Here is a 12,701-nt window from a genome sequence, read left to right on the forward strand (position 1 = left end):
AGTTTAGGTTCCCATCTATCGACGATAAAAAAATACTTTCATTCTGATAAAAAATTCAATCCATGCTATCGTCAACTGTTCCGTGTAACGTCATCGTAGGACGCACGTTTGAAGGAGAAATCGCGAGCAGAAAATCCTGAAAGAGAGCGGTGAGTGAGCACACGAACGCGAATCGCGGAGAAGAGCGACCGTACGTACCCCAACCCGAGAATCGTGCGGGGAGGAATCTGCTTCCACATGACCAAACAGCAACAGCTGAATGGCACGACGTAGACGACGACGACGAGATTTGGGCGAGCGTTGAGCGAAATTCGATTCGCATCCACTGAGTTAGTAGTATGCCCACATCCGGCTCGTAAGCATCTTGCTTCGTTGGGGAGACCGTATCGCATGGTTTTCTTCGTACGCCACGAGGTCGCGCCACATTTCAGGAAGAAAGTAAAGGATCTTGATTTTTTGAGTGATCGCTCGCGATTCGCTAAATTCACCAAAGCGGTGGCATTGGGTTGGGTAAATGTGGAGAATTTCTTTCCCGTGGGAACATTTGAGGTTAAAAGGAACAATCGCTGGAGGACTAGAATGTCGCGTTCGCGTTGAAATTCTTCGATGCCGATCATTTGCTGACCATTTTTTGTGTGATAATTACCATTAAATATCAAATGCCAACCTGAAGGAAAAAACGACGTGGTGTGTTGATAGTACACACAGTTGCAGTGCGCAATGTTGTGTTGGTGTTTTGCTTTTACGTTTGGTTGTGTGTCAGGTTTAAGTCATGTTACTTAAGAGTCGCGAACGCGATTTTTCGAGTTTGTTTGCGTGCACCTTAGCGTAAGTTGTGGTGAGATGTGTTTGAACTGAAATGATTTTTGGCTTGGCACTATTATTGGCCCGCCATCGTCGTCCTGAAATAATCAGTTATCAGTGGAGAGGTGCCAACTGGGTTGACCCGAAGAGCCAAGAGCATCGCCAAAGTCAATTACTGATAATATGCGTCGATAAGCAAGTGCTAGTACCAATACTACAACACTGTGTTGTGAACCATTATCAGTATTCCAATCCCAGTGTATTTGCCGTTGTGGATACTTTCATCACCGGGCTTGATCGCAGCTTCTTGGATTAAAACGCAATATGTGAGGTTTACAATTGGATCAGGTTTCGAACTGACCTAAAACTGTAAAAAGCCATGCCAAATGGCCTAAGCATACGTTCTGGTTCTGTTGTCAACAGATAACGAAGCTGGAGTCTTGTACACACATTCTTTAGCCTTTTTGGACCGATGACGATGACAGGGATGCCAGATACACAGATTTGTCTGTGTTTTACAGACATTTGAGCTTGTGTCAGACATTTTTTGAGGTGCACAGACTTTTTAAAAACTTCATTAAATTAATATTTTGTAAAAATATCAATCGAAACTTATTTCGTTAGTCTTCAAATGCTTAAAAACACAATTTTTAATGGATTTCTATGACTGTAAATTGATATATTTGAATTTTAGACAATTGCACAGACATACACAGACTTTTTCACAGACATTTTAAAAAATCATGTGGCATCCCTGGACGATGATCTTCTGAGTTCGAGTTTCCCGAAATGTGTGCGTTCGCGATCACCAATACACGGCAAAACGAATTAATCAACTTTGCTCGCCCTCACTATTCCGCGCAAACACATTGACGATCAGCCGCTCACCTATACATGTGGGAAGGAGTGCGCGCGGGAATCGGAATAATTCGACCATTCGAGACACATTTATTTGATATTATAATTTGAACTATTCACAAAACCCGAGAAGCCAAGCAAAGTTGCTCTGCTTAGCTCTAGCCTGTTTTAGTATTCTGAGCAGCGGACAGCAAAAATGCGAATAGAAAATTTGCTAAATGCGACGAACGAATCAGCTTAGTTTCCGTGGGAGGTGTTTGCCAGAGCCCTGTCGAATCAAATCGGATCGCGGACAAATCCCGCTGAATTGTTAATCATACAGGGTTCGAATATTTTGCTAGCAATACCGAGAGTGTCAACGTTTTAATGAAGTGTACTAATAGCTGCGTTCCGAGTTGCTGTCTCGATTTAAAAAATATACTCAAAAATCGACTGATTTTAATGGTCGTTAAAAACGAGAAAATTTTATAAAAGTTTCAAGCTCACCGTAAAGATATTATAAAAAATGCATTTTATGATTTTTTTTTACAACATTTCGATCCCAAAACTCTATTTATTTTTTATAAAAGGGACAATCCATAAACCACGTGGACACCTTAGGGGGGGGGGGGGGGGTTGCGATTGTCCACGCTCCATACAAAAAAGATTTTATTTGTATGGAAAATGTCCACGATGGGGGGGGGGTTCAGATTTAAAAAAAGTGTCCACGTGGTTTGTGGATGGTCCCAAACGGTACACATCAATAAGAGCTTTTGCACCAAGATTTTTGTTATATACATTTTAGTATTTTCTAAACTACGGGAACTATCGATATGATTTTTTGTTTACCTCTAAAGTACTGTATTTAAAGATATTTACAACAAAGTTGGACTATTTTTACAATCAGGTTGTTGCAGGATTGGGTCCGTTAGTTTGACAATTTTGGAATAAGAAGACAACAACTTCCTTGCACTCAGTTTTAGGGATCATGAGCTGAAAAACAGAAGATTTCATTAAACATATTTAATTATTAAAATGATGCTTTTAAAATCATCACGATGCTGAAAGCCAGAACTTGGACGCTATTTTTAAAAAGCTATTGCATTATTGAATAATTTTCAATAAGTAACAATAGCTAAATAACATATGATATGTTTCATGATTAAAATAAAGCAAACAATACAAATTTAACAAAGAACCATTAAGCATTTGAAAGTTCATATGATAAACCAAAACTAAATCTTCAAACTATTCGACTATTTTTTCATAAGCCTTTCTATTGATCGCATAAAGGATTCTTAAAAGTATTTATATATCAGTTCAGTGGACATGACACATTCATTGAAAGAATAGTGCTTATGCGCACACCTATTCATCGAATCAGCTTAGCGGTGGCGGATACTGTAAAGTTCCAGCTTCGATGCCGATGAGCCAGTGAATTCGTGATCAATTCTCTACATTGACAATTTTTCCTTCCTCACGTAGGTTATGAAATCACTCGAAAAATGAGCTTTTTAATTTGACCTTTTAGGCCCACCTTCATTTATACATATCAACTAAGAATCACATTCTTAGCAAATGTTTGTGGGTTTGTAAAATGGCTGAATAAATTTTGTCCGGTTGTGGTCTACTCGGTTCAGTTTCGGGTCCTACAGCTTGGAATTGAAATGTGTAAAGTTTGATTTAGTTCTTTAAAAGTTATTATACAAATACTATTTAGCGGACTACAAAAAGGGTGATTTTCAACATAACCTCAAACGGATCTGATCGTCGCGAAAGAGCTGTCTAGAGTACTGCCATTTTATCCAAAAGTCAGACAAAAAGTCAGCATTTTTTTTTTTTGAAAACGGACGAAAACACTACATAAATGAGAGGAAGGCACCAACCACCTAAAGGTGGATTAAGTGACGTTTTTCAAATTGGTGAACGTTTTAGTATAATCTTTTCACAACTAATGCAGTTGCTGTGCCACAGTGGGTATAGTGATGAAAAAATACAATACGATTTAAAAATAAGAATATTTTTTTCAAGAACACCTCTGTTTGTCTGTTATTGCTCAGTCAGTTTGATTGGAATTCAACCCATTTAGTTAATATTTCAAATTTTCTGAGACACCGGTTGCACGATTCAAGAATGGTTTTCAAGACCAAAGCCCCAAAAAGGTGGTGTGTAGTTTTGAAGGTCGTCCACTGGCCCTTGCCTTCGCCACCGAGACAACCCTTTTGAAGGTTGCTTCGCACAAATTCGTCAACCAATTTCTATTCCTTCCTACAATGCTAGCTCAATGGTCGCCACTGGGGGGGCAACACATTGATAGTGCGGATTGTGTCGTCATACACACGTTAGACGGCTGCTGTTGTTGACCACAAAACTCCTTCAATGATTGCCCGAACGTCGTAGTCGTTGTCGTCTCGTACTCGTGTACCCGTTCTTCCACCCTATCGTACGACGCAGACCTAAGAAGACCGACACCACCGCGGACATGTTCCGATTTTGTTGTATTGGTACTAGCGCGGTCGGTGGGGCCACTTTGGCGAATGTAAATAAAAACAGCTTACACTTATTTGTCTCATTACATGTTTGCGTGTGTGTGTGTGCCTGAGTGTTGGCAGTTTGGCGAATCGAATGCCGTTCTACGACGATGGTTTATTTACAAAAAATATATTTAGATGTGATACACTTTGTGGAATCCGCGCATCTTTTGCGAGCGAGCAACCAACAGCCGAGATTCCGTCGTCATATCGGAAGAAAACTGTCGTCGGTAACCAGCCGTAAGATAATTTTGTTCAGCCGGTGGCAACGAGTCAAAATTCTAAACTCTTCTTTTGGCGACGAACAAGAATTAATGAATGTATCAAAGCAGGAAAAAAATGCGCAACGCAATAGAATCCGCTCAACGCTAGGACTGCTTAGCCGAGAAAATATTTTGTATGGTCTACCTGCAGCTCGGAGAAGATGTAATATTCGTTGCATTACAGATATTATCACTTAGTGAAAATAAAACTATACAATTCCAAATATTCTTTCGTTGTGTACGACGCGGCATGATCCAAGAGCTCATTTCAAAACTGGTCAGGAGGTTTTCGGATGATGTGATTCCATGGCCTGTTATGGTGCACAGTCATGGATTGGAAACTGGTGATTGGTTCGCGCGTAAATCATGCAGAAAAAAGTGAATTGAATCGATCTTCTTGTAGATAAACCGAGAAACCGTGTTCGACGTGAATTAGAGTAAGAATCGTCGGGCAGTGAAGTTGTTGTGTACAGTGTGGAACATGTTATCAAGTAGAAAATCAGTGAACGGTGTAAAGTAAACAGAGGCAGCAAAATAACACCGCGTACGTAAATAAAAGGGAATGAAAAATAGTTGAAAGTTAAAACAAGTGTGTTTATTCCTGTCGGAAGCGCTATCAACGTATGTGACCAAAGCTGAGACGGTGTGAGCGCAGTGAAGAGACAGCTTATAAAAATAATTCGCGAAAAGAATATTAGCACAAGTGGATCGGGCGGGTAAACACAGCAAAAGTTCACAAACATCGTCATACGTGGAAATAAACACAAATACGTAGTGCCAGTCGAGCAGTCGAAAACAAAGTCGGTGGTATCAAGAAGATCGTAACAAATTGTAAACAAAGCCCCCATCAAGGAAAACTAGACTGATCTAGGCGCTCGCCTAAATAACTAGAAAATGGATTCCTTCGGATCACCTTGGCCGGCATCGCCGCGCGGAGGTGGCCTTGAGGGTCTGTCCAACGATGGCGTCCCGATGGACGCGTTGGCCGAGCTGCAGGATGGGGCCTTCGAGCCGCAAACCCGAGCTCGATCCAACACGTGGCCTCTGCCTCGGCCAGAGAACTTTGTAGAACCGGAAGTGGAATCCGAAAGCAATAAGTGTAGTAATCAGCAATTGGCAAGTGCAGGTAAGCGTGGATTTCGTCCTCTTCCACTCCATTCGGGGTTCTCTCCGATCGTTTTCGTGTGGTTAAGCTACCCTTTAATTTCATTATGTTTGCGCCTTCTCCAATTCGTAAGCTGGGTTGAGTGTGTGAATGGGGGAGCTTGCTGGACGTCACTCATACACTATGAGTTTGTACACGCAAAAAATATGCCTTTTGACTTATACGCAGTTTTCCACGGAAGAAAACGTGATTTCTAGATTGTTACGCTGAATAGATAAGACTGTTGGAAGAATGCTGATTAGACCTTTGAATACAACAACGGGTTGTCATTTCGTCATCGTTGTGCTTTGTTGTTATGCTTTTCTTAGGGAACTACGTTAAAGGCATTTTGGTACCATCGGATATCGGTACTAGGACATTGATAGGTTGAGGATTTTATTTGGCAAAATGAAAAGAAAAAAAACAATTGAACACAAATGGATTGGTGTAAAAACATATTATTCTTTGTAAAAAAGTGTCTAAGTACCTTATGAAATAATTTAATCTTATCTAACCCCAGCGCAGCTATCCTTTCGCCAGCATCCTGCAATCCTCGGAAAGGCCAACTGCGTAAAGTTAACTGCAAAGATGATTTATTGAATTAGATTGAGTTTAAGCACAAATGTTCAAACAACAACAAGAAACTCACGTTCCATTTAGTTAAAGCAATGTATCGTTGGATGTTTTTAAACATTGTTACACAAACATTTAACTGTATTTTTTTTTTCAAATAAAGCATTGAAAGTACACGGAGAAAAAAGAGTTCCCAATATCGTGAACAGGCGTTCATGAAAATGGGAACCACGAACAAAGTGTTCAAATTTCATGGTATGTTTTTCAAAATCGTACCATGGGATTTGAACACTTTGTTCGAGGTTCCCATTTTCATGAATTCTTGTTCACGATATTGGGAACTCTTTTTTCTCCGTGTAACATTATTGTGATTTTGGAAATAAATCGAAATAACAGCGCGAGTCATTTCCGTCTTGCGATGTTATTTTATGTTGTTTCTTTTCTTAGTGTATCTCAAATGTCACTCTCGAAACCAAAACAAAATTTCGCCGCGGCACCAAACTGAAATGTCGCGAGTGGAGTAGCGAAGCGACTAGCGCCGCGACCAACAAGAATCACAGAACTGACCCCGAAATCTGCCGGAATTTGCTCTATGGCTGTGGATTCGAAGGACCATGGCATGAAATGCAGCCTGAAAAGGATTATGGCGGTGCTTTTAAGATTAATAAGGGTGACTTGGCATTCGGATCAGGTCAGTTCTGACGGGACGTAACGAGGCCAGATAGAACTCTTGGTATTCTGCCTCTCCTTCTGAATCTAGAAATCAATTGAAATTCAAAATATAACCCCACTAAACGTTCGTGTGGTTTTTTGAGCTCTTAATTTATCGGAACATGAGATTTTCATCAATAATTTGAATTTTTTAGTTTCATTTCTCCTAAGATCAGCGTAGAATCTTTAATTTATACTTCAACATTTCAAACAATTCCAAGCAATCAAAACAAAACAAGCTACCACACTGATTCAAAACCGCCTATACATGTGTGACAGATATTTCGCGACAAAAAATCGTCGCGAGAGTTAAACTCGCTCAATTCGGTTTAGTGCCGCGGCGACAATAATTAAGGTCAATTTGAAGTTATCAATTAGATTTATACACTTTTTGCCTGAAATTTGTAAAAAAAAAAAAACAGTGGCATTCTAGAAGAATTTTCAGTGAAGCTCAGTGTCTGGAAGGTTAACGATTGAATGTGAAGTTTAAAAGATAACAACATATTTGTTGTTATGTAAAAGAATCAAACGTTACACAATGTCAAAATTATCAATCATTACAAATGCGTTTCTCAAACATTCTGTACATTTGGAGAAAAGCTGGAAATAGATATTTTGGTGTTTTTTTTTTGTAAAACACATATTTAAGTCTTCGAGACACTAATACTTATATAATCGCTAGTCTTTGTTGATTATCTAAATTGAAATTTATCTTGCAATTATTGGCAGATACATTTTCTTTCGGCTCTTTTTTTACCGTGCTTCCTCTCAACTCACGTTGGTAAGGTTTAAAAAACCCGTCTGTTGGTAGTTGTTAGGGAATTTCAATCAACCCCACCGTTAGCGGAAAATACCGGTCTCACCAGTTTAGATTCGACCTTCAGAATTGAATTTTTGCTTGATGGTAGGTAATTTGTTAGGAACATACATCTGCATATTTTTTTTTTGATTTTTTCCCCTGACTGTCGCTATACAACCGCAACCGCTGAAACTCTGTCAGGTGTATAGCGTTCGATTTGAGCGATGATCTTAGACCGTTTTTTGTGTACGGAACAAATTTACCCTGATGGTGGTGGGCTTAGCAATATTAGTGAACCATTCTGGAGGAAGGTTATAATCATATGCTAGCGACGCGCTTAGAGGCTGCTTTATTTTTTATCGTATTCATTTGGATTCGAACCCACATTCTTTAGAGCCTCTGCGAATAATTAGCATATGGAGTGCTTCCATCAATCGCTCTGTAGTGATGGCACTTGAGCAGTAAGCGTATGTTATATATTATATGGGTCATTCCACCTGAAGCGGAACACCATTTGAAAATTACCATCTCCGATTCTGCTCAAATTTGGCAGAGCTGTTAAGACTATCAAAACATGCAAAAATCCCGAATTTCATCCAAATCGGACCACCCCCTCCATTTTTGTACCCTCCCAAAAAATCGACTTTTTGGCGATTTTTGAGCGAAACCCCTATCTTCAAACGACGATAACTCAGGAACCACAAATCTTAGAGGGTCGGTCTTAGACTCAATTTTGAAGGAAATTGGACGTAGAATCCATTTCCGTGATCAAAATTTAGATTAAAATATGTTTTCTACCTGTATTGCGCAATTGAAAACTTTAAATGGCCGTATCTCAAAACAGCCCTATTTATTTTTTAAATTTGACCTCACCATCGTATTCCCCGTCCGATTTTACATAAGAATCACTTATCGACAGAAAGGAATATTTTTCGTTCCAGAGATATCGAATTTTAAAGTTTTAAGAATTTGAAATTACCTATAATATCTACACTCGCCGCATCTGCTAGAAGCACTCAGTCGTGCTGATCAATAATAACTACCTGGTGTTCTGTAAGATGAATTATTTTTTCAATTTTTTACGATTTTGAGATAATCAATACCTTGAACAATCTATTTTTTGTTTAAGGAATATTTATTGGGTAATTTTTAATGCACTATTTTTCCTGATCTCAGTGTCATTGAACCATATTAAGTAAAATTTGAACTTTTAATATTTATTTGCAAATGCTACAGAGTTTTTACAATACAATTTTCGAAAATTTATCATTATTCTATTATTTTCATATTTTTTTCTAATTCCTCATTTCTTCCCACTTTCTCAAATTATTTCTTTTATTTCTTCTTTTATTTGAAACGAGAACAAATGTAGAGCTGGCTGTAGTAGATGAAATAATTCTCATGGGTTCTAGAGCTTTTGCCATGTGCGGTAGCGAAATAGTGCCATTCAGCAAAAACCCCAAATTCAGCCATAGGGTTTGAAAGATTGATCATATTAAACCGATTTTTATAATGTGTTTCATCAGAATAATTGATGATTTTTTTTTCAATTCTGGTACATTTAATTTCAAAAGCAATACCATATACTTCTGATACATGTGGATAGCAGCTGTATCGTCTTCCAAGATTTCGAAATGATTGACAAACAAAAAAAAGATTATTGTTCGGACGGTGTCAAAATGAACACAACTGAATAATAACACAACTAGATAATAAATCAGATTAATCGTTGTGATTTTCTTACCTTTTTCCAGTTTTATACTTTCCAGAAATCCTCCTCCTTAATCATGCTTCACGAGAGTTTTGTTCATATTAATTCATAATTTTTAACTCGATAATGTATCGTACACTTTTTCTTAAGTTACAATATCAATTACAATTTCCTGCTAGCTCTGCGGGAATTCCATTCTGCCCTGTATTGCGTGTCGTTCTTGCTTTGTACTGTGGGCTAGCACACAAATTCACCGTATACAGCAGTTTCCTACAGTGGTGTACATTACATTTTTGCCTTATTTGCTAATGATTATTTGGGATGAAATCTTAATTCAATAAATAACCAGGTAGCAGTTATTGAACAGCGCTTCTGAGTGCTTCTAGCATATGCGGCGAATGAAGCTAATGTAGGTAATCTCAAAAACTAAAAACTTTAAAATTCGATATCTCTGGAACGAAACAAATTCCTTTCTGTCGATAAGTGATTCTTATGTAAAATCGGACGGGGAATACGATGGTGAAGTCAAATTCAAAAAATAAAAAGGGCTGTTTTGAGATACGGCCTTTTAAAGTTTTCAATTGCGCAATACAGGTAGAAAACATATTTTAATCTAAATTTTGATCACGGAAATGGATTCTACGTCCAATTTCCTTCAAAATTGAGTCTAAGACCGACCCTCTAAGATTTGTGGTTCCTGAGTTATCGTCGTTTGAAGATAGGGGTTTCGCTCAAAAATCGCCAAAAAGTCGATTTTTTGGGAGGGTACAAAAATGGAGGGGTTGGTCCGATTTTGATGAAATTCGGGATTTTTGCATGTTTTGATAGTCTTAACAGCTCTGCCAAATTTGAGCAGAATCGGAGATGGTAATTTTCAAATTTGCATGTTTTCTTGCACACTTCAGGTGGAATGACCCATATTTTATTTAGTTATGTTTTATGAGGAGTTGATCAACAGTAACAATCAAATTTAAGTCTCAAAACTTCTCATTTTGCTTTCCTCACTGAGGTAAGGCTATAATCCTGCTCTGAAAATGAACTTTTTATTAAAAGCTCCTAGACCCACCTTCATGTATACATATCGACTCAGAATCAAAAACTGAACAAATGTCTCTGTGTGTGTGTATGTGTGTGTGTATGTATGTATGTGACCAAAATTCTCACTTAGTTTTCTCAGCACTGGCTGAACCAATTTTGATCGAACCAGTTGCATTTGACTTGGTTTAGGGTCCCATACATCGCTATTGAATTGTTTGAAGTTTCGATAAGTAGTTCAAAAGTTATGTATAAAAATGTGTTTTCACAAATATCCGGATTTCAATTATATGCATGTAAACGATGTCCGGATCCATCATCCGACCCATCGTTGGTTAGGCAATTGAAAGGCCTTTCCAAAGAATCCAAAACATTGAAGATCTGGCCACCCTGTCTCGAGTTATGACCACTTAAGTGATATTTATGTACTTTTTTGAAGCCGGATCTCACTTAAATGTTTGTAAACTATGTCCGGATCCATCATCCGACCAATCATTGATTAGGTAATTGAAAGGACTTTCCAATGAGTCCAAAACATTGAAGATCTGACAACCCTGTATCGAGTTATTACCACATAAGTTATATCTGTGTTTTTTTCTGGATCTAAAAAAAGCTGAAATGTGTGTCCAAACTTCTCATATTATCCATTTTTGGTAAAAAGTGAGGAAGGCAACAACCACATAGGTGGATTAGGTTAGTTTTTGATATTCAATTTGCTTTGGAAATTACTGATTCATATTTTCGGCATTCGAATGAAGTTTTTTTTTAATCTATATTTGATGATTATACTATACTGTAAATATTGCGTACAGCACTGATGCAGGAATTATAAAAGCCTTTAATTTTTTATTGTAAATTTCAAAAATATTTACTCACTAATATACATTTAATTACCGTATTTCTATCGCGTGACAGCCTGACACATAATATATTCCCTTCCCTTGTCAAACCATTTGCAATGGCAATGCGTGAAAAAAAACGAGGTATTTTACGAGTTATCAATTTATTAGAGTAGTGCTAATGTCAAATACAACATTGGCAGGGATCAATAATAAGTGGAGGCATGCATGTACTTTAACAATTATTAGCTATCTGGTACTGACGTCAATTGATAATGTGGTTAAGAGAAACTCTTTGGCAGATGTCGTCCACCAATTGAAATTTGGTGTGAAATTTTGCATTAGTGGATCAAATGATGTAAATATAAAAAAATGTTATAAAAAATATGTTCGTCGTTCTAGATTTCTCACTTTAAAAATAAAGCAAAATTTTATCTTGTTGTGCTTAAATGTAAGCCTAGAATGTTCGTATTTGACCACAGTGGCTTGGGTTCTATCCCCAGAATTCATTCCTCAAATTCCATTCCTCAGAATCCCACTCCTCAGAGATAAAAAAAACCTTGTGTTAGCGGTTATAAGGAGTCAAAGGAGTTGTGTCTTGTGTCTTGTGTCAGCAGTAATCATCAATATAGTTACACTGACTTACAAAAATTAATGCGCAGGCTCATTTCGAGTGGAAGCATGAAGTTTGGGGTCCCCAGAAACACGTACACTTTTCAAAAATATTCATACAGGACCGAACTGTTTTTCTTCAAAGTTTGTATGGAGAATTAAGGAATTATCGATTTCTTGAATACTAGGTATGAAACCGCCCCGGTCCCGCCCGTGTGGATCAGTCAGACCGCGCACTGGACTCACAATCCAGAGGTCGACGGTTCGAATCCCGCGGCGGGCGCTCTAAAATTCTTTGTGTAAATATGTGTATTCGGCGTCGTCGCTCCGTGCCATACTTTCATACACTTAGGAGCCCAGGGCGGCGAAGTCCTTGTAGATAAAAAGGAAGACACTAGTGGTTGGTACCAGCAATGGTGGCCGACAGCTATAAAGTCAACTTCGTTTTTAGGTATTAAACGAATTGAAGAATTCTTCTTGCATAAACCTATTTGAAATATTTAACGATACCAATTCGATTTTCATCTCATTTGATAATACATTTTTTGATGAAATAATACCATTTATTCTTTCAAAAGCATACCTAAATTGAAATAGTTTATTTTCATTAAGCTTGATCTATTTCCAGTTGCTGCAGAAATTAATATTATCAGAAATAAATTTTGATATCAAAATTTCTGATCATCTGATTGATTCTTTATGGATCATTGTATTTCTTCTTTTATTTCTTTTCCGAGCATTTCCAAATTTTTTTTTTCAAAAAGTCATGTCTTGCTTGAATTTCTGGAATTCCCGAGAAATTTACACTCATTGGGCACTGTTGGAATGTAAGGTTATTTTTT

General features: G+C 37.8%; 1 protein-coding gene across 4 annotated transcripts in view; it reads left to right on the forward strand.

The window, feature by feature from the left end:
- The first annotated feature begins 300 nt into the window (after positions 1 to 300).
- Positions 301 to 12,701, forward strand: part of LOC120425114 (forkhead box protein O) — a 113,515-nt gene continuing 101,114 nt past the window's right edge. For 2 of the 4 annotated variants that reach the window (XR_005606473.2, XM_039589517.2), the window contains exons 1-2: positions 338 to 828; positions 4,839 to 5,561. Coding sequence is in view for 3 of the 4 variants with exons in the window: in XM_039589517.2 (XP_039445451.1) it covers positions 5,330 to 5,561 (232 nt within the window). In the remaining variant the exon portion in view is untranslated. Of the gene's footprint in view, positions 829 to 4,838; positions 5,562 to 12,701 lie in introns of all 4 variants that reach the window. The other 2 variants (XM_039589518.2, XM_039589519.2) reach the window with 2 other exon arrangements.

Source organism: Culex pipiens, chromosome 1, assembly GCF_016801865.2.
Source record: "Culex pipiens pallens isolate TS chromosome 1, TS_CPP_V2, whole genome shotgun sequence".
Classification (NCBI taxonomy): domain Eukaryota; kingdom Metazoa; phylum Arthropoda; class Insecta; order Diptera; family Culicidae; genus Culex; species Culex pipiens.